Source organism: Morchella sextelata (genome assembly GCF_020137385.1).
Source record: "Morchella sextelata strain SCLS chromosome Unknown scls_25, whole genome shotgun sequence".
Taxonomy (NCBI): Eukaryota; Fungi; Ascomycota; class Pezizomycetes; order Pezizales; family Morchellaceae; genus Morchella; species Morchella sextelata.
The window spans coordinates 728,299-755,735 of NW_025408640.1; the positions used below are offsets into that span (position 1 = coordinate 728,299).

At 45.1% G+C, this 27,437-nt stretch overlaps 6 protein-coding genes across 6 annotated transcripts; 1 reads left to right on the top strand and 5 right to left on the bottom strand.

The window, feature by feature from the left end:
* Nucleotides 1-2,172: 2,172 nt before the first annotated feature.
* H6S33_008145 (uncharacterized protein) lies at nucleotides 2,173-3,754 on the bottom strand (the record flags this gene model as incomplete). Its single annotated transcript, XM_044839499.1, has 12 exons — nucleotides 2,173-2,263; nucleotides 2,338-2,388; nucleotides 2,478-2,505; nucleotides 2,624-2,634; nucleotides 2,700-2,735; nucleotides 2,783-2,789; nucleotides 2,867-2,943; nucleotides 3,114-3,202; nucleotides 3,265-3,312; nucleotides 3,390-3,430; nucleotides 3,576-3,628; nucleotides 3,732-3,754. The coding sequence occupies 12 exons, from the start codon at nucleotides 3,752-3,754 to the stop codon at nucleotides 2,173-2,175; spliced, it is 555 nt and encodes a 184-aa protein (XP_044688336.1).
* Nucleotides 3,755-7,578: 3,824 nt separating this feature from the next.
* H6S33_008146 (uncharacterized protein) lies at nucleotides 7,579-8,559 on the bottom strand (the record flags this gene model as incomplete). Its single annotated transcript, XM_044839500.1, has 3 exons — nucleotides 7,579-7,744; nucleotides 7,803-8,131; nucleotides 8,374-8,559. 3 exons carry the CDS (start codon nucleotides 8,557-8,559, stop codon nucleotides 7,579-7,581), a joined length of 681 nt encoding a protein of 226 aa, XP_044688337.1.
* A 6,178-nt stretch (nucleotides 8,560-14,737) lies between these two features.
* On the bottom strand, nucleotides 14,738-15,139 carry H6S33_008147 (uncharacterized protein; the record flags this gene model as incomplete). The annotated part of the gene is made up of 1 exon (XM_044839501.1): nucleotides 14,738-15,139. One exon carries the CDS (start codon nucleotides 15,137-15,139, stop codon nucleotides 14,738-14,740), a length of 402 nt encoding a protein of 133 aa, XP_044688338.1.
* Nucleotides 15,140-18,257: 3,118 nt separating this feature from the next.
* On the top strand, nucleotides 18,258-18,866 carry H6S33_008148 (uncharacterized protein; the record flags this gene model as incomplete). Its single annotated transcript, XM_044839503.1, has 2 exons — nucleotides 18,258-18,515; nucleotides 18,579-18,866. 2 exons carry the CDS (start codon nucleotides 18,258-18,260, stop codon nucleotides 18,864-18,866), a joined length of 546 nt encoding a protein of 181 aa, XP_044688339.1.
* Nucleotides 18,867-20,420: 1,554 nt separating this feature from the next.
* H6S33_008149 (uncharacterized protein) lies at nucleotides 20,421-21,014 on the bottom strand (the record flags this gene model as incomplete). The annotated part of the gene is made up of 1 exon (XM_044839504.1): nucleotides 20,421-21,014. The coding sequence occupies one exon, from the start codon at nucleotides 21,012-21,014 to the stop codon at nucleotides 20,421-20,423; it is 594 nt and encodes a 197-aa protein (XP_044688340.1).
* A 3,810-nt stretch (nucleotides 21,015-24,824) lies between these two features.
* On the bottom strand, nucleotides 24,825-26,096 carry H6S33_008150 (uncharacterized protein; the record flags this gene model as incomplete). The annotated part of the gene is made up of 3 exons (XM_044839505.1): nucleotides 24,825-24,877; nucleotides 24,944-25,246; nucleotides 25,316-26,096. 3 exons carry the CDS (start codon nucleotides 26,094-26,096, stop codon nucleotides 24,825-24,827), a joined length of 1,137 nt encoding a protein of 378 aa, XP_044688341.1.
* Nucleotides 26,097-27,437: the final 1,341 nt, after the last annotated feature.

Consider the following 27,437-nt stretch of genomic DNA (forward strand, 5'->3'; position numbering starts at 1 on the left):
ATCACTGCCATTGTTGGTCAGCTGACCAGCATCAATTCACAGGTAAGTTCGGTGCAGAACCTGTCGTGGGTACGTAACAAAGTATCCACAAAACATATTGTGGCTACCGCTGGTTAACAAACTATCCTCGTTCGGGTGATGAGTGTCTACTAGGAGTGGGTATGCATCAATTAGCACATATTCCACATAAGGTTTTGGGAGAGGGCATATGTAAATGTGCCCACGGTACGTCTGTGGGAAATATCTCGTTTTGGACTTTTCTTTCCCCTTTCATGTACTGCCTTTTCCTATGCCTTTTCCCGCTGTCAATCCCGTTCACATCACTTTTACTGTGTCTTCCACACTATAGACATCCGCGCCCCGGCTCCCATTTACCTGCCTTTTATATGCCATTTACTGTCGCTTTCTATTTTACATTCTTTGCACCGTTTTTCTCTCTTTTATCCTCCCTTTTCGATCCCCTTTACATCCATTTGCAATATCAACACATATGCTCCTGGCCCTACTAGTGTTCTCAATCGATCATCATCATCAATTCAACTAGTATAGTTGATGTATTCCTATCTATGTCAGCCTAAGGGCAGAAGTTCAACCTTATCTAGGGAACAATATTAATAGACATCGACTACATATTCTTTGTATTTTTTGGCGTGCCTACAAGTATTATTGAATTACAATGCATGAAGTGTTGCGTAAACCTACATGTACTTTTATTTAATCACGCATCTGTATTTATGTAACCACACACCTGTTTATTTATGTAATCGCATCCACATGAGCTATAAAATTGATGCATTTACTGATCCTTTTCCCACACAACCCTACATAGAAATTTAATTATTTTTACCATACATTATTTAAACCTTCGCCACAAAAAAACCTATGCATTTACTGATTCTCTTCACAACTAAAAATTGATGCACCCGTCAATGCATTTCCACTCGTAGTAGAGAGTGCAAAACCATTTGTGGCTGCCAGGTAAGGAAAGCCTAACCCATGCGCCAAGTCGCTGATTTTATCGGCGACCATGGGACTTTCCCCAGTTGGGTTGCCTTGACTCTTGACCTGACAACCACTAAAGAATTCGACGTTCGCGTTTTTCACAACTAATAAAGGAGACTGGTATGTAGTGGCGCGCTGTCCCTTCTGCTTTATCGCCGAATTAACGAGAACATAGTGGCGAATAAACACACGCTCATTTTTGGCACTGCCTTTGACTTTGCAATTTCGGATGAGATTAAAAAATGATTTTATTGTTGTTTGTTATTTGTGTGGGCCATGCAGCTTCGGAATACGAGCCATTTGTCGGGCTGGGGAGAGTGGCTGGTAGGGTCAAGATTTTGAATGGTGTTCGCACTTTCGAAGTTTTTTGCATGGTTGGAGAATATGATTGGAAATTGCTGCATACTTCCACTCGGATGTTTGAACTTGTGCACGCTTACACTCGGATGTCCCTTTTTATTCTTTTATTTTCTACCATCCCTTTTCTTTTCCTTTTGTTCTTTTCCTTTTTAGTTCTCTCATCTCCTCTTTCCCTTTCCTTTTTGTTTTTTTCTTCTTTTTTTCTGAGGGGGGAGAGGGGGCAATACATGTGAAGGAACCCCGCGATATCATTGGTGGGAATATGATGGGAATATTCTGGGAGGAAAGGATTGGAGACCGCTTTAAACGCGATGAAATGTTCACCATGATCCGCCTTCCTTTTATCAGCTAGCGCAAGTAAGTTTGACGTTCGATCCACGATCTGGCAGAGCAATACGAATATATTCTGACACATCGCACAGAACAAGATCCCTATCCCACAAGGAGAACCCGTCGTAAGATTAGAGCTGCGGAAGGTTTCATAGGTGCTTGGCTTCGAAGGTAGTTTTGATGAAACACTTTGATTGTCATCGAAGAAAAAATACTAATTTTCATGTCTTTCACACTCATTCTTCTTTCGTCTAGCCGTAGAAACATCCTCGGTCATTCCATTCATCATCACTATAAGTAGGTTTCATATTAAATACGCGGGCCCAACACGCAGATAATTAAAAGTGAATGGATAGCGCAATGAAAATCTGAAAGGAGGAAAAAAAGAAAACAAATAAGAAGCAGTGTGCTTCCTCTCAACTGTAGCCAGACCTTTCATCTCCGCCACCACCGATGCCCGCCACGAGACCTACCAGACATTCATCCTGCACACCAGAGAATAGAAGAGATCAAAAAGAACCGGGACTGCGTGGCTTGGTGGATGACTTTTGGATCGGTCAGAACATTCCAACTATTCTTACCCTAAGCATACCTCCACGATGTTACCCAGGAAATGTGGGTCAAAAAGACACGAGCGGTCCTTACCATGGGATGTGGTTACCTCGCGCACGAAGTGGGCGGCGAAAAGCAACCATCCTATAACGCTCCCTCGTGGAAATTTCAGTAGCACGATTAGGTGGTGAAGAGGAAACGAAGGCTCTATAGAGATTTCGGCATGTCCCTACAGTATTGTCTCTCGCTCACATAATTGCACTGTACAGTATTAGCGCCATCAGTGCCAGTGAATAATAGATCTCTTGAAATAGTACGCTCAGCACATTTCATAGTATTGGAGGATTCTCATTTGTCATCATGAGTCACGGGTTCTGACTCATTCTTTCTCTGGTATTTATTAGTCATGTCTTTCTATTACTTATACGGTTATGATTCACTATGTTTTGTGTTACCTTTCTTTAGTATAAATATGGGGCATTCCCCCCTCTCTAGTTAGTTGGAATAACACGCTCAATTACTACACTTCTCTACATACATTTTCTCTAAGATCGTGTTGGCCACGCTCAGTTTTCAAATTTCGAGCTCAAATCCTAAGTTCTTGGCAGTGGGGAAGACCCACCTATACTTGGGTAAACGCGTGCAGTGTTCTTTCTCTCATTAAGATCTCTAGCGTACGAGATAAAACTCAAGACTCCACTGAACGTTAATAGAGTTCAGTATAGAACAGGTGGGTCTTCCCCACTGCCAAGAACTCAGAATTTGAGCTCGAAATTTGAAAACTGAGCGTGGCCAACACGATCTAATGCAGTCTGCCCACGAAAGTGAGGGATCTGGTTGTTACTAGCTTGCCTTGGCATTTCATTCACAAATAAGCTAGCGCGGACGGTGGATCGCAGGTGTTCACCAACTGCCTACAACGCCTCGAAGATTGCCACGCAAGATTCTTGGCGATGCCCTAATCCTATGAATAAGGGTTAAAACAAGAACTTCCTCCTTTCTTCAAAATGTTCATCTCACCTTTTGCTCTCCCGAATTATTTCCGCCCTCGAGAACCCCCTCCAAGCCCTAGCCCCAGGGACAACAGTGCAGGACTTGAGGCACTGTCAAGGACTGAGGCCTAGGTGCCTCGAGGATACTATTACGTCTCGCATCGAGGGTCCCGCTGGGACAAGCTGCATGATCCCTGTCATTATTCCTATTAACATTCCACTTAAGCTCGACATCTCTCCACGTGCCCGACATGTGGCGAGTCCAGCGTGACTTCCAATAACACCCGCAGAAATAGAGAGTAGCGGGGAAAGAACGATGCAAGATGAGGACGTCCGTACCATTTCGACCGCACCCAGGCCTCTGGCCCTTACCGGAACTCACCGCTAGCAGACTAGTAGCAGTGTTACAAGGTCTCTATCTCTTGAACGCGTATTCAAAAAAAATGGATTGGAGCAAAAAAGGGGGGGAAATCAGCAATACACGATACCGAAGACCTTAGTTTCCCTAGGAGGGTCATCTGTGTATCTCTAGCGTCGAGAATAAGTATGCGTTTCTCATCGAGAAATTCTAGTTTCCTTTTGCTCTCGTGAATAATCATCATCTGCTAAAGGTACCTCGAGGCAAATATGCCGGATCTGAGGATAGGGAGGACAGATGTCAACTAAACAACGCACCTCGAGGACACCATGATATATGACCAACATCATCATCGTGGGCAACCTTTCTCCCCCATTATGTTTATGATCATCACTGGAAGTAAGTTAGACATACGGACAACGGCCCAACACGCAGAGGATCTAGGATGAATTCTAAAGCAACGCGGACAAATAGGAAGAAATGGAGAGCGCAATGTAAAATAAGAAAATAAAAAGATTGAGGACAACTGTACGTACGCTCTTTCGATCGTGCTCAGATATTTTGCTCCTGCACTTCATTATCGCATGCTGGGTCAGTCCCCGAGGTAGTCATGAGGCATAACAATAAAGCAACAGCGAAAGAAAAATCGGATTGGCTTGGGGAAAAACGTTGAGCAGACGCAAAACTCCTGAAGGCCTCGTACCCAAACTGCGGAAGGTCTCTATGGTGCATCTGGGTTTCCCTGGCGATCGTTCCCGAGCTCTTGAGAGTGGCTCGGAAGGAAGTTATGATACCTATGTTTCGAAAGGCTGTTCTTTTTTTTTTTTTTTTAATTCATTAATTGTATGCAGACCGTAGTCCCTGACAATATTACACTACCCCAGAACTTCCCAATCACTTCCTCCGCCTCTCATAACGCAAACCAAAATCAAACACAAATAACAAAACAAACATAACTATCAAACAAGTAACTTATAACATAAGAAAAGTAACTTCTGAACAATTTATAACTTCATGGGCTGTCCCGCAAACCGCCCCAGCCCATTTCCATTTCTCTGGCTTCTTCTTCCCTTTTTCGTCTCTTCCTCCTCTGTCGTGTCGCCATTTCGTAAATTAAAGGCTATTCTTAATGGTTAGACTAATTTCTTGAATGGAAAGTTGCCTTCATCTCACCCGCTCTCAGGAAAGGAATGCAAAGGATTTAGTTATCGGTTTGAGTATATCCGATTTCACGATGACATGCACAACCATCACTCAAACCGTTGAGTGGAGCGGCCCGTTTACGAGATACACGCACTATGGCAAGTTCTCTCCCATGGGAGCACTATCTGTTACACGCCTAATGGAAAAGCCTGCATATCCATCGAAACATTCAAGTTGGTATCTGTTCTGTCCGATCCGTAAGTCATCCTATCCAGCAGAACATACGAATTGGGTACCCTATCGGCCAGGAAACTATTATATCGTATAGACCTCAAAATAGTGCCCGAATCATAAGGAAACACCCCACCCATAAGTCAGCGTGCTCTGCAATTGAGAGCGCCCGCACCCTCCTCCACCTGCGCACGCTAAAGTTTCCAGTGCGAGAGTGCACTCACTAGAGAAAATGTATGTAGAGAAGTGTAGTAATTGAGCGTGTTATTCCAACTAACTAGAGGGGGAATACCCCATATTTATACTAAAGAAAGGTAACACAAAACATAGTAAATCATAACCGTATGAGTAATAGAAAAACATGACTAATAAATAGAAGAGAGAAAATGAGTCAGAACCCGTGACTCATAATGACAAATGAGAATCCTCCAATACTATGAAATGTGCTGAGCGTACTATTTCAAGACTCACTTCAGCCCGGGAAATTAAGCCTACGTCTTTTTCCAAAAAATAACCGAATACCTGACATCTTATCAGTCCAGTCTTTTGTGGTTTATGTGCACCCGGGTATCAAAAGAGTCGGTACCCAACCCGACCCGGCCTCGGAATATTTGCACCCAACCCGGCCCAACCCATAGGTCTTTTACCCGGGTAAGCCCGCCTTTTATATGGGTATAATTCCGGAGGTATACTATTCCTTTCACGTAATTCGGAGATATTTAAGAATTACCATAGTGGGAATTTGAAATATATAACTTTTTTTAATGATGAAGTACCTTTTTCTCACCCATGCAATCCGCTGTGGACCTGGCTATCTTGCTTTGTGGGTCGCTGCTGAACGGGATCCGAATCCTCTGGTGAGCGGGGTGACCTTTTGAGTGTAATCCGATAAAACAGGTACCTGGGGGATAGGGCGTCCGAATCATACTTCCTGGTGGATAGGACGCTCTTACGACTCGGTCAGAACATACAGAAGGTCCCAGTGGATAGAGAGAAATCCTGAGTAAACGCACCGCACAGCATCAAGGATTCTCTTTCCGGGACCTAGCCTACCACATTAGTCTTACCTTCGGAGGTCGAGATGACCCTTAATCTCGGGCCTCATTTCGCCAGTGCGCAGATGGACTGATTGTCACGGGTATTATACAGCCACTGCACATACATCGGAGCTTTTGGTAAGCAGGTATTATTCGCCTCCTAGGGGGGGGGGGGGGGGGTTGGAGGTATTTCGTTCTTATTGAATCAATGTCAGTTCACGCTTACAGAGTTGACCATTAGTGTGATAGTTTTCTTAGCTGGCCAATAGCTAGGCCCATCCCTCGGCTGACGGCTATTTTTTCATCCATTCACGGAAACGTTGTGCTGAGCATATTAAGAAGCTGGTCGCCGGTCGTATTCGCGTACAACCGCCCTGTCGACTGTATTCATTTGTTCAATAGCGATAGAGAAAGTTCTCCTAGGTTCTTCAGCAAGCTCGCGTCATATGGGCGAAAAGATCTATCGTAAGTTTGCCTACAGCCTGGGTGCACTGTGAATATTCTTTTTCACAGTTGTCACAGTGTAACAAATTATACCACCTCATTTTTCAAGCGATAAAAAGGAAAAAGCAATTTTCCATGTAGAGACCAATGTGCAGGCAGACAGATCCTAGAGATACAGGAAATCCTATCGCCCCCGAGTTGCACGAGAGATAGTTTCACGTTACCACAGCGACCTTCCCTAGTCTCACCATCGATTCGTCTATACTACACTAGGTTAGACTCAGCTGCTTATCCGCAGGATTAGGTTGTTACTATGGCAACCACACTTGTCGAGAAGGTAACTGGCATGCCTGCGAGCACCATTCCTAGGCACTTAACTCATGTGTAGATAACATAAAATGACATTATACGTGGAATAGTTATTTTCTTTTTCTTCTTTTTTCATTTTATCGGATCATTTTCAAGTTCAATCATTCTCACTGTTTACTTTTATAATAGAGCGTATTTGCCAACCGTCAATTTCAAGAATTTACAAATTGTAGGGCTCCGAAGTGGCAACCGGGGCTGTTAATTTTGAATTTCGGTGGGGCAGCGTGCTGTGAGATCTACCAGGAGGATCACAAGTACCCAGTTTTGTTACTACCGAAGCTGGTATCGTGGGTATGAATTTTCAGTTCCAACAGAGTATTTCACAGGTAGCGTGATGGATTGTCTGGTTTTCGGGGTTTATTCTGTCATAGTGTTAACCGGATCGATTTTGGCCACTGAGGGGGGCTGTCGGTTTTGCCTCCCGAAACTGTCAAGTTTGCAGTGTCGATAGTTGAAATTGACCGTTGGCAAATACGCTCTAATGCATGTCTTAACAATATATCTCTATCGAAATCAAATTGTAACCGTGTCATAATTTCTTCCTTAAAATCACAAAATCATTTCTAGCAGCTCTTGAAATTCAACGTGTCTCCATCCTTTCCCTAAACCACAGCTTCTCCTTCATATTCATGTTTGGTTATATCCCCACGTACAACAACCGTATCTATACCGAGGTCAACTATGATGCATGCAGTTGCCGAATAGGGACACAAACATACCGTTTAGGGTGACAGGAAGAAGGAGAAGAAAGAATCTGAGATTAATAGATGTGGAAAACAACCGGGTCGAGAGACTCATTCATGTCGACAATGAAATCCACAATCACCAAAAGGATGAACATGATAAGGATGCTGGCGATGAGTGTCAACACTCCCTTAGTCCAGCCTTTGTCCTTGCGTGCTTCCATCTTGTAGTTCTCTTTGATCCTAAACCATGCTTATTAGTTCCTTCTCGGGTACACTCAAAGACAAAAGGATAAAATACTCTTCATCAGACTCATCACCATCGCTGGAGGAGCTGGAGGAACTATCCTCACAGAAGTTACCCGCAAATGTAGCCTTGATTTCAGCGCGCTTCTGATCTTTGGTGAGTTGTACCTGGGACACTGAACGTCCGCGGCGGACAGTGATGCTTCCCTGTTCAATAGCCTGGAGAAAGCGTTGCTCAGGGGTGTGAGGCTCGACAGTGCGAGGCGCGATTGTGGCAGTGAGACGCCACTCAGGCGGGTCAGCGTTGATGAGTGTGGCGTCACCATTGAGACGGGCGTACAGCCAGGCGATGATGGCGTTCTGGACGGGGTAGTCCTTGCGAACCTATGTCATTGTTAGCAGCTGTGATGAATTATGGCGGTCATGGATCATTGTTTATGATGAAGTGACAAGGGCATAGCGTCTCATAGGGGTAATACAAAGTGAGGAAAGAGCAAGAAGAATTTGTAGAGACGGAACGAAGGGAAGGGGAAGGTGTGGATGGGAAGAAAGGCACTATTACAACAGGGAGCTTCATGGCACAAAAGACGGAGAAGATAAGGGAAACGGAAGCAAGAGGAACAAACCCAATACGGAGGCCATGGACCATCACTTGTAGAGTAGGAGATGAGATAAGCATCATGTTTTTCTCCCACAATCCCGTTCAATTGAACGGTTCTCATATTGGACCTGGCCCCAGTGCCGTAGGTCGCAGCCATTTGTTGACCCCGCGGGTAGGCACGATGGCGCTGAAGCTGTTGGGTAGTAGACATTGTGATTCTACTATATAGTGTTAGCAATAAGAGTTTGGCGTGATACAACGGGGACGTACAAGATAAAAAAAGCCTATTATTGGGTATGGTTGTGTTTAGATTTTTGTGTTGTGTTGGTGGAGAAGAGGTGTTGGTGGGTGGAATAGCTTCTAGTTATAGGGCGTCAGAGGGCAAGAGGTGCCTGTATTGGGAGATAGCTACAGGTTAGATGTTGGTGTATGTCACGTGAGAGCATGCGTTGGGCAATCAGATTGGAAACATTCAGATATAGGGTAGAAAAAAAAGAGAGAAAAAAAGACCCCCGCCATAAAAAAGAAGAAAAATGAATGAAAAATGAAAAAAGAAAGCATTCCATCTAGGCCAATGTCAAGATCATCGAAAGATCATGCTTTGTAAATATCCCCGTCTCATCCGAAAGGTTCTTTGTATTTCGATTGACCGTCACCTCTACTATCTTACATAATATCCTTCACCACATCCGACCTCCAAACGATGGTATCTCTACCCTTCTTAGAGTCTGACTATGGAGAATATTTTGAATAACATAATTATTATGAAAGTTTATTTCTTTCCTGCGATAATCTACGTCCTTGCAGATACCCTTCCTTTGCCAGTTACATCTTCACCATGGGTAGAAAGGCAAATTACGCACAGAGATCTCGAGAACGCAAAACCCACCTGCTGCCAGAGATTTCACTTGTTGCAAATAGAAAGACTGACTTTGGATCATCAAAAAGATGAAACAAAAAGCCGAAAATCTGAAAACCTAGAAGCCCTCCAACCTCAATTTCCATTACTGCACCCTGCGGAAGGAGCTAGATAGGACCTGAGTGCAGTAAGAACAGACTTCAATTCCATTCGGACGCCTAGGATTCGAAAGAAATTCACCGTTAGATACAGTCAACTGGAAAAGTCTTGATTCACTTTTCGCCTACGCTAGCCTTTTTTTAAAAACAAGGTAAAAGCGCGAGTATTTGCGGGGGACCGCATCATACCCTAAAGACTCGTTTAAACCGAATGCTTCACATCTAAGAGGTAATTGAATCAGAATAGTCCATGAAAGAGGTTAAATCGCCTCAAAGTGCTATACCTCATTTGGCACGTTGACCAAAGAAAAAGGAAATAAGTATTTCGCACGGTCTTGGCAGTCTATCGGTAAGCACGACCTTTCTTACCAGTGTCCTTTAAACTATAAAAAAAAGATTCGAGACTTTGGCAGTTGCCTGTAAACCAGCGGTCAAACGGCTTTTTCAAAGGCGAATATTATTGAGCATGCATGCCCGCCTTTCCTATCACAGCATCAGTAATTACTCCCAACTAGCTTTCCCAGTACATGTTACGGTTATGATCAGCCGTGTAGGAAGGAAATGGGGTCGGTTTGTGTATTTATGTGCTACAGAAATCTCACCAGAAGTTGATCCATCAAATATCTCCTGAATAGAATGACCCGGGTAGAGACACGTAACTGTGGAATCCTAGCATGGTGGACGCGCGAGAGGGCGATTGATATCCTCGGCGGTACGCCTTGAGAACAATCAATTGGGTTGTGAGTAGCCCCAGCCTGGAGAATTTGTGGGCTTCCGGGCCGTGAATGGGCATCGCAAAATGCTGCTTACCGGATCTCGACCTTATAAAAAATCGAGAACGAATACATGCTATACTAAGTCTCTGAGATCTAACGTGGACGCTGGGGAGATTCATAGAGTTTCAATAAATCTGACTGCTTAGCGTTCCATGGATAAAGTGATTTCCTTCTTCTCTCTTTCCATCAACCCATGGCTCGTCGAAATAATTCTGGAATTACAACTACAAATTTAGGTGGAGTCTCTCAATATTCGGAAGACATTAGACAGAATTCGAAAAGATGAAGTATGGAGAGTCTACACTTCCTCCCTAGCACGCAAAATGAGAGTTCATAATATCTGGACCACACCCCGATACTACAAGCTCGCCCATGATGTATGCAAAGCCAGGGACTGCGGTATAGCGCGCCTCAAGAGCTTTGAAGTTTGATCGAAGTACCCCCTGAAGAGGGTGGCTGATATAATAGTTCTTTACTTGGCTCATCTTTACTGGTCTTGAGCCCACTCAGTTTCGGAAAGAAGCATGAGAACGTGATAAGAAAATGTTGGAATTCGGAAACTAGAGCTTTGCCTCCCCCACACGTAGTCTATATCCCTCCTTATGTACGGGCTCCCAGGCGTTGTGGCATCCTTTCCTATTTGACCAAATGTTCATTCCACTTGAACAGCAGTTAGAACCGGAGAAGAAAAATTAAAAAATTGCAACAAAGCCATACAAGGTTGACTTCACCCAAGTTCTACACATGTAGAAAGACCGCCCGGCACTCCAGAAAGCATTTCTCCCCTCGTCCCGTCAGTGTCCGAAGAGTGCTCCTGATGTGTTGGCCTCTAGCCAAACCAGGCAGCTACCGGGCAAAGAGGCCGTTTAAATTCCTCATCTTCCAGCCCAAAGCCCCCTATTCATGCAGCGAAGTGTAGGTAACTAGCCTTGTCTGCGGTTATTAGACGTGAAGAAGGAGGAAGGGTCACGATATGAAGTGACAGAAACATGTAGAGAGTAGTGTGGCTAGTGTGTGGCTTGAGGCAAGAGGCAACTGTGTATATAACTAAAGGAGATGTGGCGAGATGACACGAGGTCACGTGTCAGGACACAACTCTTGTAAAAGGGGATAGGAAGCGGGGAACCGGTCTATCTCTTCTAATCATCAGTACACTTTATGATTAAGACTTATACGCACACTTCAAGGAGCTTGTGCGGCTGCGGGAGCTGTCGACCACGGCGCTCTCAACTACAACGCGCGATTTTTTGTCGCATGAATTTGGAAGCTAGCTAACGTTTGTGGGTTATCCGAGAGGGGGAGTATCCGAATAGATGTCCTTTGCGATGAACTGATGCTTCTGCACTGAAGGAGTTAAGTAGGACAGATCATTTTCGCGGAATCGGGGGCGGAATCGGGGGTGGAGTTGAGAAAAGCTAGGGTGACGGGATTTTCTCGCGTGGGAAAAGACACAATATAGTTAGGTGCCTTGCGACTAGAGAGAAAAGCAAGCCCAAAAGGCACAAGGCCAAAGCGGGTTGCAACGCCTGAACCATCACTTTTCCCACTTGCAAGCGGCAATATGTAATGCAAAGTGATATAAAATGAGATTAGAGTGATCTACCCTACCGTGATGACTTGGAATAAATGTTTCTAGAGTTCCTTTACAAAAATATATATTTTTTGGTGAGGGCAAATATTGAATTTCGCCCAACCAAAAGTTGACTGTTGCTGATGCCGGCATGGGTTTATGACTTTTCAATCCATACCAAAACGGACAGATTTGATTTTTTTTCTAGTCATACCCGGGCGTGGGCAATGTATGTGGGCAAGTAAGAGGAATAATACACAGTGTTAGCGGAAATTGCTTCAGTCACAACTGATCACCCGCATCATAGAAACTCACTCGGTGGTTCATCAACCATCACTCGTTTCATGAATTGTCACTTGCATCATGAATTATCACTCGTTTCCAAAGATATCTGCTGCTCTTGCCCTTTCGGGGTGGGAGATTGGTCTCCAGGTTCTGTCCTCCTTGGATTTGAGCTTTCGCATGGGCCTTATTTCGTAGGATTTTATTCCTAGAGCTCTTGTTCATTGTCGGATTTTCTTACTATTTTCTTTTGTTCCTTGAGTGGAACCAGTTCTTGGAACTATATTTTCATATCTTGTCAGAAAACAATTAATACTTCATTCACATCCTTCCGCTACAAAACGTCAATATCGCCCTTTCGCATGAACAATAATCACGATAAGAATAATTCGTCTTACTCGCATGAAACCCGAAGGTTTGTGGCAGGATTATCTACGCCGTATTCAGGAATTTTACCTGGGGAGAACTTCCAAATCCCATCTTGCTCGAGAACCAGACACATCCGTGGGGCTTTTCTTATGCTTTTATTCGTTCTTACATCATAAATTAACCGTTTCACATGCAATGGGCGAGAGTATATTATAGTATGAGCTCTACTTTATTCAAGCGATGGAGTCCGACGCAGGAAATGATCTCAAATATCCTTATTCCCAAAGGAAAATATTCGTCAATGTTCTATTTTCTCATCCTTCCGGCCACGAAAAAATAACAGACAGCACAGAGCACTCCCGGTGAAAGCAAAAGCTGTAGCTACTGTGTTCATCATACGGATGCTCTATTGGCAGTCTTCCGCTCCATACCTATCCTTCTGCGATGATGATTTTATTGTCTTCTGCCGTGGGGTGTACAATGCAGAGCTATGAGAAAAGGGAAAAGAGGACAGGTATAGAGAGGTTATCTGACAAGTACTTTTCTCGATTGCAAGACAGCAGTCCTTCCCGAGTTGTTCCACGATCTACTCCAGGCAACGGGACTTCTTGGTCCAGACTGTCAGATGCTTCTGACAAAATGTGTCACTTACAAGTATTTCTCCATTACTGTGTGATCGCCAGGGGTAGGAGTGGCACTTTGAGCTACAGTCAATCGCGAAAGACCATAGCCCATGTAGCAGAAGCCCTTGGGAAGCAATGGTCGTCCTTGGCCATGGGCTTAGAGTGGGAGTACTGCGCTTGGAGGAGCAGGCTCGCCTTCTTAGATCGGTGTGATAGCAGTAGCGAGATAGGAGGGCAGTTAAGACTGCGAGCCGTACGAGGATCAGTCATGGGAGGATCGATGCCAATGTGATAGGAGGCCTTGCGAGGCATCGCATACGAATGATCGAGCTGAGTGGGGGCAGGCTTTTTAATGGGCGGCCACATATACGGGCCGGACCGGTCCAAATATACGGGCGGTGGGCCGGGCTTGGAGTTTTCTCTGCTGGGCTGGGCCGGTCCAGATGGGTTTTGGGACCGGTCAAGGGGAATAATATATTGGCTAGTTTATGACTGGATTTCTCCACTCATTATGAGGTAAATCCTGAATGCAACAATTTTATAATACCTTTTTTCCTCTTTCGACTTCGATGAATATCATTGGGGGGCCCATATATTTATATTTCCGTCACCGGTCCTCATGGTATATGGGCCAGTCGGTCCGGGCCCAACCTTTGGTGGGCTGGGCCGGGCTGGGCCAAGGTCAAATATGGACCGGTCCAGCCCATTAAAAAGCCTGAGTGGGGGGGTTCGAAATCAGAGAAATGTTGAGTCGCGATAGAGAGGGTTTGTACGGATTCTTCACAGGACAGGTCAGAGAGACAAGGCTAAGCCTGGGTGAGTGATGGCTGATCGTGTAGTAGTTCCTGAGCAATGGCTGCCGGAGAGTTCATGGCAAGTAACAAGGCTATCAGGTGGGGAGATTTGTAATAGTTGAAGCAATTCTTCCTTTTTTCTTTTTGGCGGCCGTCAATTTTGGAGCAGACTACACTGGACAGAGCATGCTATGTACGAATGTAATTTATGACTATATAGGGCGTTGAATTGATTTTACTACGTGGCAAGGATTATGCCTTACAGAATTATTGGAAACATTTTGATGCCCCAGATCTCCCCCCTTCGCTTTGGTCGTCACCCGCGTTTTAAAGATCTGTGCTGGCTCACGAGAGGGAAAATAAAACACACCGCCATGCAGGTATATTCATAAGAATTTGGCTTGGATTGGCGTAACAAGTTGAAAATAAACCTATGAACTACTTCCAACACACTCCCAATGCAATCCCAGACACCATGACATATCTTGACAAAGTCTAAAAAAATTCGGAAAGGTCAGCGACCTGTTCGTCGTTTGTAGAGAGAACGATAGTTGACTTACAGATAGATAGCTAGGTTATAATAAGGAAGACAAATGATGGAGGAGAAGAAAGAAATCTAAGAAAGGTTAACTTAGGTATGGAAAGGGAACGATTTGAGAATGTTGGCAGAAAACTCACAGCACATAATTCAAGTGACATAAGGAAAGAGATGCACAAGGAGTCATGAAATAATATCTCTGTATATAAGACAGGTCAGTTCACCAGTGCGGTTAGATTAAAGCACAACAGAGGCAGCGGAGAACATACGGAACGAGGATGAATTGGGTCGAGATGTCAAATGTATCAATCCAGATGATGGGAGGGGGGGTGCCTTTAAATCATCCGTTAGAAACAATCGTTTAGCTTTCGCCTCAATAGTTGTGAAAAAAAGTTACTGTGTTTTTATTGAATGACCTCTCTACAAGTTCCTCCCAGTGTCAGAGATCTGGGGGCTTAGAAGCTCGGATACCCTCTCACGGATTTGCTCGATCTTGTCGGCCGCCACATCGATGCACTCGTCGTAGACCTGGACCATTCTCTCAATCTTTGGAAGTACACGCAACAAGTCGTCGGTGGTGTTCAACTGCATCTCTTCAGTACGATTTGGAAAGAGACGGTCGATGAGGTTGAATAGGCGCGGAGCTGAGGTAACCTGACCCTGCTCGATAGATGCGGACAACTCCTGGAAAATGTAGTTTCTTTCAGCGGCATTGGAATTCTTTCTGCGGCGGAGGTGGTTAACTTGGATTCCGAGATCAGTGATTTCTGCGATCTTGGACGCGACGGAGGGTTCTGCGGCGGGTGAGGTTTTGGGAGACATGGTTGTTGATTTTTTGGTGATCCTTGTTTAATCGGGGATGGATGGTATCGAAGAGAGGTAGGAGAGACAGATATAAATATAAGTACGGAAGGTGAAATTTTGGAAAAAGCGCTGCATGGGTGGAAATTGAACTTTGAGGTGTGTGCTCTATAGTATCTAGTAGGCTGGGAGTGGTACCTTGGGGGTAAGGAGAGAGTATTTCAACAGTCACTGACAGATGTGATTACTCGGTTCAACAGCCAGCATTTAGCTATATACATTCGACTATTATAGCATTTGTGGTAAGGTAGCGCATGGACTAACCAAAAACAGGACAGGTACATCTGCGATCTGGCCGGTGCTAAAGGTCTGGGCGGTACCTCAAACTGCGTTGGAAGTACAACGGTCTGTTAGGACAGGCTACTGCTACATATGGGGCGTGCTACTAACACATGTAAGCCAGATTACTTGACACTCTTGCCTTTACGATTGCGAGGCCCAACCATTTCTCCACCGCGTCTTTAATCCAAACTTCAAAATCTTTTCATTTACCACGAAACAAACCTTTTACTCATCACACCTCGGGGTTCATATTCTACAGCACATCGACTATATCACCACACTACCATCTCCCTCATCACGGCGAAATACCTCGTTTTCAGTCACTAACCTCGATCCCGGCAAAGCATGGACAAAACCCTAGGGTACAATTTCGAAATGGTAAACTACCATTAATGCGAGGTGACCTATGTTACCCGCGTTTGGGGATGAAATTGGCAAACAATTGTAGATCTAATTGGATGAACAATCCTACCATCATGGTATAAATTACAGATATGTTAACACTCCATCAAAACAAAATACTGGAGGGATAAACCGGGGTTAAATCTACATCATTTCGAACATATACTATAAGCTGTACCATTTAGGCCATGAGGGAAGATACCAGTTCTCTGTTTCATCGGCCTATCAATTAGGATAGTGGGAGGAAAAGATAATTTACCCTTTCCCTCAGATTACTTTCAACGTCCGCTAAGTCCTAAAGTAGAAGGCTGAACCTTGTTTAGTCTAAGACCGATAAAAAAACCAAATAGGGAAAGAGTAACCTGTATCTCTCATAGTTCCGGTAAATTACCACTAAAGAGCAAAAGAGTACGACTTTACCTTTCCGGGCCGATTACTACACTCCCGAATCGGATGAATTAGGCACCTTACACTAGAAAGATTGTACCGTAGGGAAAACTCTCACAGTACACCTAGCTGATATTCGAATCGAATAACAACAACACCAAAAGACTTACTGTACACTGTAAGTCAGATCTCACGCAACATACATGATATGATCATGATCATTTAAGTACCTATACCGTTGACCCTAACCCTGGCGAGAGGCCAAATCGGAAGTCGACAATCATTACTTCTGATCTCCCCGGGCGCTGTTCTTGCACCATGGTACTACCGATGTCCATGAAAAGCATCTTAATCCGGAGGCCTGGATCACCGGCCTCACAGATATTGCCCCAACATTGCTCGATGCGCGGCATCAGGGCTCTCTGTATGCTCTACCGCCATCAGGACACACACTTGGGATGGAACGTGTGGCGACAATCCCGAACCACTCTTGACCAATCTGTAGAGCGGATGCTGACTTAGGCGGAGGTTGAAGCGCAGAACCTGATCGTATTTAACTCTTTTCGGCATAGCTGTGACTAGACTAAATAAGAATCCAATCAACAAAGTACGGGAAATCGGACACTAGGAGGCTTGAATGGTGGGGAGGAGAATTGGGAGAATCACGAGGAAGAGTCGAGATTCATGCTTGAAGCCGGAGGGTCAATGAGATTATGAAGACGGATTGTTGAAGGGATAAGTGGGGAGGAGGATAGGATCTGGTGCAATTAGGGCAGAGCGTTGGGTGATCATTAATTGAAGGTTCTCGGGGGTATATTACAACTTTCAACCGTCGTGATCCTATGTGTTCGCTTCATTCGGAGATATTAGAGGAGTAAGGTTATCTTATGTCATGACTTCTGTACCGCTTCTCTAGGATATTTCTGACATCTATGATACATATCGGTGGATAGATGCTCCCTGTATACAGGAATTATGCAGGTTGGTCAGCTGGATCGAACCTGACTGGACAAATATGTTTATCGTGATTTTTCTGTTTTCTGTTGCATTACTAGATCCATAGACATGTGAAACTCACTGCCTATTCGAAATCGAAACCTTCCTGATTACGCGTCTCCGAGCTGATCGTATTCAATGATAGCTCCATACCAGCCCGATGATATAGGACCACGGATCAAATGAAAGCAGGGGGACATGCTTCAGTATTTCTCATGCATATGCGTCATGAATTCAAAGAAAGAAAGCTGTCTTCTAAACTGAAAAGGCGGGGAACCCTGTGCGGGCGCGTCGGGGGGGTGGTATGCGAGTCGTTCGCTGGCCAGTATGAGCGGGCGAGAAACATCATAGTTCATGTACGGGGGCGATGAGGAAGGACCCGACTTTAGTGTCCTCAACAGTGCTGTAGGAGTTCTCATTAGAGAATGAGGTTGTCCGTGTTCTGGCGATGCTTGAGAATAGGACCTTCGGAAAAAGACTGACTATGGTAAGTACTAAGTGTGTCCTGAATCTCGTGCACGTATAAACACTGCCCTTTTTTTTTTACGATTCTTTTTAGTTCTACCGCCTGAGCTTATCGCTACCGACTATTGCCCGCGTGACCCTTAGCCATCGTCCTGAGAAATTGCACCTGCGACTATTGATAATATCTATGCGGGACGGGGTGCTCATTGTAAATTAAAATTGAGTAACGGCGCAGTCTTATAAATATAAACCTTCCCCACCTCCCCCTGGCAAACCACCATCCCCAGCTCACAACACAAAACCCGAGAATATTTAGAGGCTTGAATAATCAAACGACTTTCCATATCTTCATCCTTTCTCGTATTTCTTAAACACACAAACACGAACCCCTCAAACTCTTCGAAACTTTGGGCGGTCAAAACCTCTCTTCATGCAAAACCAAAACACACAGAGAACGTCTTTCCTCCTGATGGGTCGTGTCTTTCGCCATCCCTACCACTTCCGCATGTGGATTCGTTATCGCACCATCGAACGCTTCATGGCGCACATGCCTCGCAACCGTGGCGATCTCTGGATGGCCGATAACTGTGCTCTTGTCATTATCCGCCTCGACGCTCTCATGATCCACCTCAAAGCCAAGATCGCTTGCTGTAAGCAGGAACTCAAGTCCGGGAGGTGTGGACCTCCGCATGGTTTTCTGCGCGGGTTTAACATTCAGGAAATCATCCTCCGTTCTAAAATGGAACTGGACGGGCACCGCCATTTGAAATACCATCTCTTCTATCAGCAAATGATGATGCAACTCGTAAGTCATGATCTTGTCCTTTTTTCTTTCACCTGTAATGCAATAACTAACAGCCCCGTTCAGTCGACGGCTGAATATGAAGCCCTTCCAGAGTACCCACTTAGCGATGACTCAGAGAGCGACAACGAGGAGGACAATGATAGGGAGACGGAGGATGATGAAATGGTTGGGGCGGACAATGAGAACGAAGAGGGAAATGATGAAGAGCAGAGTGATGATGAGGAGATGGATGACGCTGAAATAGATGAGGAGGAAAATGATAGTGAACAGAGTTATCATGAGGAGATTGATAACGATGATAGTGGTGATTACGAGCCGATGGATGAGGACGAAAGTGATGAAGAGGAGTAGCCATGCTACTCTCTCCAATGATCGTCCATCGCTAAACAACCAAACACATCACGTACCAGCAGCATTTTCGACTGAAGCTTTAGAAGACTGGTGGGGAAGCCTGACGTTATGGGTGGTGGGGGAGTCATTATGAAAGCATATCGTGGAGAGATTTCTCATTTCTTTTGTGTCTTTCTGTGGGGTCTACTGTTGAAATCCGCTTGTGTCATTCATGGGGTCTTCGGTAGTTTAAGGTTTAAAAGTCTTTGTTTTAAGAAATCACGAAGTTTATGAGAGCTTCTACTGGTCCATGTGAGTTTAAACGTGATAAAAATCGACACGTTATCTTTGCCAATACTGCGCCAGATGTTGTTGAATTAGATGTCGTGAAAACATTTCCTAAGAAGAAACTGAATCGTCAAAAGTACGTAATGTCTAGCAGAAACATTCTGATTTTTGTAGCTACGTATATGTAAAATCATAAAGCTCTATACAACAGAAATTCTCCGAGGTTTTATTGTGGCAGACCAAACGCGATGGCCAGAAAAAGGTCCATAAAAAATTACATATAAAAAAAGAAGGATCGAAAACAATATAATATCGAGAATGACTGGCAGAGTTACTTAGAATAAGTGCATTGCGAAAGGTTGAAAAGATTTATATAGAAAAACAGAAAGTAATTTTAACAATGCACGAATCACAGGTCCGGAACACTCGACCTTCTGGGAAACAAGAAAATTAAGGCGAAAAATAGGCTACGAAAGAAACTGAGCCTCAAATAATGACAGAGGAGGCAGCTCGGGAGTGTGTTTTCGATTGCCGTACACTGACCAGTGATAGTATAAGTGGATTACTATCAATATCTCGTAACTGTGAAAAGCTTAGTTGAAGCGCCAATGAAATTATGCGGTTTGATGTATAGTTGTAGGCCAGCCGTGACGGTCAGGGGCGGCGTCGCAACGGCTTCGACCCGCCCGAACCATCACCCGCGCCATCACGACTACCACCACAGCAACCCCAATTGATCCCTTGGAGAGCCGGTTTTTTTTATAGTTGTTAAATAGTAGATAAATAAAAATAATTTGACATTTAATATCTTGTGTACCAACCCTTTGCCTTTATAACAGCCTCAATTCTCCTAGGCATACTTTCAACCAGCCTACCAAATAACTCATCAGGTAACAGTTCCCAGCAATGAATAAGAGCTTCCTCCATGAGGGGCTTAATTACTTGAGGTGATCTAGTATCATATACTAAATGGGGGTAATGCTGATGGTAGAGTCTCTTGAGGTGTACCCAAACATGCTCAATGAGGTTCAAATCAGGTGAATAGGCAGGCCAGTCCTCAAGAACTTCAACCCCATGCTGCTCCAACCATTGAGTTGTAAGGTCGGCGGTATGTACCCTAGCATTGTCATGCATGAAGATTGGTCTGATACCCTTCTCCTGTAGCTCTGCCAAAAAATCCAGGAGACAGAACTCAAGAGTCCTGACATATGCCTCTGCATTTGTCCTCCCCCCTTCACCCACCATAACCCCATTACAGGTCCCCTTCAATTCCCCGGCAAAGCATGCCTACATCATCTTTGACACCCCTCCTGACTTCCTAACACCTTTAACACACTCGGGAAGCCATTTTTCCTTTGCAGTTCTGAATGCCCAAGAGACATATGGATCTGCATATTTCTCAACACTGCACTCATCACTCCACACCACCCTCCTCCACCTTCTGATATCCCAATGTCTGTATGCAATGCACCACCGTAGCCTTCTTCTTGCATCATATGGGGTCAGCTTGGGTCTCTCAGCCATGATGTGCTTGTGGACACCAAATGTAGCTAGCCTCCTCTTGATTGTGCTAGCTGAAATTTGCACTGCGAATTCCTGGCGGAGTTGCTCATATGTGATTGTCCTCTCACGTCTACTGCAGATGAGAAGCTGTCTATCATCTCTAACAGTAGTGATTTTGGGTCTCTCATGCCTGGGTGTGGATTTAACCTGACCAGTCTTCTCATACCTTGCCATGGCATTGGCAAGGGTTGACTTGGGCAGTTTGAGGATTTTGGTAATTGTGGAATAGGGGGCCCCAAGACGCTTCATTCCAATTCCCTGCCATAGCACCCCCTCTGGCCACTCCCTCCTAGCTGTTTTGCGGGGTTTGTCCGGCATTGGTTGTCTTGTCGCGCGATGTTCTCGCGCGACGTTGCGCGACGTCGTTGCCCTGGGTTGGTTGCATCGCGCGCGCCTGACCATCACGACTGGCAATGCGCTGTACATCGGTGGTTTCTACAATATCACTATCGATTCCCGCATCTCATGCTAGCTAGCATAATGCTAGTCTATATGCGTAATGTCACTAACTCCCATCAGAAATCATTTCTCGTTGCCTGCAAAGTCCTTCTAAATTTCCGTGCCATCCGTTTTGAAAACGACAGTAATTTCTGAAGTGTTGAATTTTTCAGCGTAGCGGCTCTAGTCCAACCAGCGGAGTTGTCTATCTGGTGAGATCTCCAGTCGGCGCCGTCCAACTGGCTGGGATTTCCCGATGGCCCGCTATTTTGTGACTCCCTGGATCGCTAGTCAGCTAGGTGAGATAAGTAAAATTATGTCCGTTCAGTGAGGTAGTTGGTCTATCACGGGTGAATCCAGTAAGGATACGGTATTTTTACGCATGATAGTTAGGATTTCAATTTATTTCGGAAGTTTTACATAGTTCTGTATTGTTACAGTACCTATTATATTTTTTTATGCTATTGTACCAGGCTTTGCAGTCTCTAAGTAAAACTACGCCGGTTTCGGCCTTTCAACTGTTTGGTTTAACTATTCAGTACAGCTAATATAGAGGTAAAGGAAGGGATTACAGATCACCGATGGAGTCTATTCCTCATATTAATCAAGGACTTTGACTATACATGAACATCTCGCTGAATGGTACCTATCTCACCCAGCTGACTAGCGCTCCAGGGAGTCACAAAATAGCGGCCCATTGGGAAATCTCGGCCAGTTAGACGGCGCCAACTAGAGATCTCGGCGGATAGACAACTTCGCTGGTTGGACTATATAGACGCACATTCCTCCTTGCGCCTGTAGCGGCGATGGCAGCGGTGATGGCAACGACATTGCATTGTGACACGAGGCGCTTAAACATACAAGGATAAGCTCGTGTGTTGTGAAAACAAGCTTTGGACGATCCGCTGAAGGACTTGGCGGTAACTGCATATGCGAGGTCGATCCTTTCCTTTTGAAGCAGGATCTCTCAGCGAGCCTATGTCGGACGAAAGAGTGGCCTATTTATCTTAGTCCGTATGTTTATTAGTTTAATTCATAACAAGTACCTAAAGAGCTGACGATGTTGAAGCAGTACTTGTAGTGAGATTGGATGCGTACTGTGAATGAGAAAAGATACTCTAACCTAGTGTTTTCTTCTCAATTAACATGATAGCTCTCGAGGTAGAAAGTTGTCCCAACAAATCGAAGGCTTCCACAACTGAGTATCCTAACTTCTAGACAATGCCTACGATTCCTCATTGACAAGTTCCGTCCTGTAGAAATATTCTCCTAGTGTTAGTAGAGTATCGATCCGTGAGATGAGTTTGTGAGCGCGAGCTATCCCCAGCGCAGCAAAATGAGAGATTTTGACTGAGAATCGTACATACCATGAAATCGCCGGTTTATATTTATCCTGTCTCCTTGCACAAGCGGAAGCGATGGAAACTATCACGCATGGAATGCGCATTATCATCATGCCATTATAGTCATTCGCCGACGAGTTCTTTGGCCGGGTTGAACCTTCGTCGCAGCTCCTTCCCTGTCAGTCCGATGTCCTGAATCTCCTATAGCACTGATGTTTATCGCGTGAATGTCTTGATCATAAACTTAGCCAGTGCAAGTAAAATAAGGTTTCGAGTTTTGGCCTTGAAAGTCCTGGTGTGTTTGAACGGGGGGCGACCGGTCCGAAAGTTTTCATTCGCGTGTGAAGCAGAGTGCTGTGCAGGGCGTTGTGAGGAAGTTAGATCCTGATCTCCAGATTTGACGACGCGACGATGTAACAAAACTTACCCAAAATCACCCCCCACCGGGTGCTCAGCCTAGAAGATCGCTTTAAAGCTCACCTGGTATCTATTCGTTGGCCTCAACTCCTTCTCTGGGTTTAAACGGAAGCGCGCGAAGCTTTTGTCGGGCGAATAGGTAAAAAGAATCACATAATCACAATGAGACCGACAGCGGTGCATTCACAATCATTATTAAAACTTCCTTCTATACCCTGATCACCTCCTTCACTTAACTCTATTCATTGGAAATTGTTGCGCTGGTTGAAGATGATGTCGCAGATATTTTCACTCTCACTTGGCATCGCTGCCATGGGTGATAGTTCCAATCCGCCACATATGGGCGAAAACGATTTTACAGATTAAGTCCATTTCACCCAACCGAAGCTTATAACATGGGACAGATTGGTGACGCCTTGCTGTTTAGGTGTCATCGGCCTTGCGATCGTCATCATTAACCATCACTATAGTGCTTAGTCATTACCCGGCCTGCTCATCCTAGCTCAAACCTTGATTGCGGCAAGCCGCATGGATTGATTCATTGATTACTTCATACGGCAAGCCGCATGAAATTGAGAGGGGGAAACCTTTCTATGAAGTTCGCTGCTATGCCACAGAACTAAGGTGCAAAACCTTTTTTGGCTTCCACAACGCGGATTTCAATTTTTTTTTTTTATCTTTTTTTTACACACAGCAAATCGAAGTGACGCGCGATATGTGTACAGCTACTCTTCGGTTTTGACACGTATACTATTCAGTTTCTTCGATCTCTTTACCTAATTATTTTTTAAGCCGAGTAGCTCTTTCGATCTAATATTCTGGTACAGTCAGGAGGCCCGTAATTGTATTTCCTACTGCAATGAATCGTACGAAAGTCGGGCATCCATCAAAATTGAACAACGATCAAAATGACGTTCCAGAACAGCTATGAAAGAAGCAGAAAGTGTGACGGAGTGAAATGAGACAGTTGATTCGCGATAGTGCTACCTATGGTCATGTAGGATAATCCGGTGGTTGGAAGAAGTGAGGAAAGGTTTTCACCATGGTCGGGGTGGTAAAGCGCAGGTCAAGGGCTAGAGAAAGAAATATTCTCCGTATTTTAACTCACTAAATTCATAATTCAAGGAAAGAATGGAATGAAAAGAATTTTTTGATCCTCGTGATCGCATCGAGATTTAGGGATGACTTCGGGACATTAACACTTGCACGAATAAACAGATCACACGAATCGAACGAATGCTGTTAAAAATTTAATTCCATACCCAGAAAACAAATGTGACAATGAAATAAAATGATAACCATCACGACTGTCCAAGAAGCATAGTTTGACCCCATAGGCTCCTCCGCGTTATCTATTCCCAAATCCAATGACTGCACGTTTTAAAACGGTACACTCCACCATAATTCCCTATCAATCGAGAAATGCAGCAGGAAGATATTTGAACGATATGACAAACTCACTGAGGCGAACTAGTTAGTATGATGTTTTCAGTGGGGGTATACGTAGGGATAGTGACGGCGACATACATGGGTAAAGAAAGTGGAAGATAGTGAAGCATGATGTGATATTTCTGACCCATGAGTACCAAATGAAAACTCTAACTCTGCCACGAGAAAAGTCAGTACTGAATCGAAGAAAGGAAAGGAGTAAGAAGGAGGAGAAGAAGAAGAAGAAGATGAAGAAGAAGAAGAACTTACAAGAAAACAAATCTCAAAGAATGATCGCAACTATTTTATGAGGGAGACTTCTGACACATAAGTAGCGAGTAAAAGCCCTAGCTCTGCAGGGGAAAGAAATGTTAGTATTTAATCCGAAAGAGAGATGTAAGTATAAGAGGAGGAAGAGGAAGAGGAAGGAGAGGAAGAGGAGGAAGAACCCACATAGAAACAGATCTTAAAGAATGATCGCAACGAACCTATGAAAGGAGATCTAGATCCAAAGAACAGGCTCAAGAAATTCATGGCCATTCTCATCCACGTTTCCTAGAAAGGATAATTAGCAAAGAAATTCACAGATGTAGGCCAGGGTCCCAATATAGGTGAACTAACCGTAAACTACTTCAGTAGAGACCCTAAGATGCTCCCCGGGCATATGAACCGGGGCCAGCGGCGCTAAATCAACAACCCTATATCTGAGGTCCCTGTTTGAACGGTTCTCAAGCCTCAGCGAGTCGACGACCGCATCCGCGATGCTCGGAAGTTGCGCGTTGAACACCTCTTGAACTGCTGGTCTAGCTTCACCAGTAAGCCAACGAAGGCGGACAGTGTTAAGAGTATGGAGCGGAATTGTTGGGGTAACGGCTTCGACATTCGTAATGCAGGTGTCGGTGGTCATGAACTCATTCAAATTCCCTGAAACACACGATTGAATTAGTGAGGCCACCAAAACGAAATCATAACTAGGAAGGGAGAAAAACGGACCATGACCGGGCACATGAACTGGTGCCGGCGGAGCCAAATCGATCTCTCTAAACCTTTGATCATAACCCATGAAGTTCTCAAGCCTCAACGAGTCGACGAGGGCGTTCGCAATGTCCTCTCTAGTAAGCTGCACCCTGGAGACCGAGGCTGGAAGCACAGTATCCAACACTTCCTCAACCGTCGGTCCTGATGTCATCGCAACAGGCCGAAGACGCATATTGCCATGAACCGTGATAGAAGCAGCGGTTTGAACATTGGTAATGGGACGCTCAGTGATCATTGTCGAAATGGGAGTTTTAAGAGAGTTACGACGAGTCTTGGTTGAGAACTTGCGAACAACCTTAGCAACGACGGCGTGGCACTGACGCTTGATGTAGCGGATGAAGCGTTCGAAGAAAGAAACCTCAGGCTGATTCCTGTTGGGGTTGTGCCAGTAGTCCTCAGGGGAGATGGCAGAATCAGGGCTGACGGAGAGCTCGGGATATTCGAGGTCGTCTGGATCAGTCTCACCAGAGCGGGAGAGAGAGAGGCTTTCAGGAAGAGTGGAGGAGGCAGATGTCTGTTGGGCGTCGTGAGCGGCATCGAGATCATCGTCGGTGGAGAACCCCATGGAGGATGGAGATGTCTGTTGGGAGTAGTGAGCGGCCTCGAGATCATCGTTGGTGGAGAAGCCAGTGGAGTTGATTGCTTGGAGGCCTGCTGCATAGGAGGGACCATTCATTCTCAGCGTTGCATGGAATGAAGCAGATATCCTGTGCGATTCGTTGGCTTGTGAAAACATCTTTGAGTTAAAAGGAATTTACTGAACGGGTTGGGGATTTTTGGTTGTTATTCCCGTTGTGAATTCTTTGGTTTCTGTGAGATGTGTAGGTGTGTTGGTTGAGACGACCCAGAGATATAGGGTAGGAAGATAAGTTGAAAGTGTGCTTTGTTTGGAAGAAAGTCCCGCGCATGCTCAGTGGATCACATGTGGAGTTGTGTAAACCTGCCTTTGCGAGTAGTAACGGGTAGTATTCTTCTTCTTTCTCGACCGCCGTATGCACCACGACAGAAGGCCTTTCTCATCGTAATCTGTTATACCAGCCTATTTCAATCTTTACATTTCCCACTAACCTCTCGTCTCACACCGCGCTTTTTATCACGATTCACAGAAGACGCTGCTCTTTCGCGGCTTCGCTGAAAAGCGCGCGGCCAGAGCTATGAAGTCATCCACCCCATCATCTCATAGGGGACGCTCACGCTTCCCCGCCTGCTGCCTCCTCTCTAAATATCTGTCTCCATTGTCACCATCCCTAGTCTTGAATCGGTACCCCTCGCGGCCTCGTCCCTGCTTTGAGAAAGATCGTGAGGTACAAGAAGGTTTGGAATTGACTCCTCCCCTACTCCATCGCAGGTACATCCCCACCGATCGCACGGCTACCATCAATCCGTCTCTCCTTCGGCGACAGATCATCGCCATAACTTATCCCTCCCCGCTGAGACTGTCTTGAGCTCCTGAGCTTCCTTGCTTAAGATCTAGGGCTAGCCCTAACCCCCTGTCAGTGAGGCATAGTGAATCATTTCTCCGTAAGATTTACAGACCGCAATTCCACTCCGGCCGCGTGTGGAGTGGAATGTGGCTGAATCACCCTATCTACGCTCTTCGCATCCCCAAACCTCAATCTCAAAAGATACTTCGCTGGGTAGATTGAATCATGGCTCATCACTCACGATGGGGGTTAGGGTTAGGTCTCCCTCTGTATGCGGGATAGACACTGGCTCAGTTTATCCTCAAGCCCGGGGTGGAAGATATAGTGAAAATCCTGACAAGACGCGAAACGGCGGGAGTGAAATTAGGTTCTCCAAAGATATGTCACTCTCAGAGCGCAAAGGACGATGACCACACTAACATAGGCGCTCAAAAACCTCGTATGGGACCAATAAGGGTACCCAAGCGGCGGGCACTAAACCCTCTTTCTTTTATTACCATACCGTCTCCCCAGTAATATTTAACGCGCCTTGAGCAGTGGTTGGTGGTTGATCCTTTTCGTACTCGTTGAATGCCTCGTTTCGTGATGGAGATTAGGAAATCAACGATAGAGAATTCGCAGGATCATTTTTGTAGAGTAAAAAAGAAATAGAA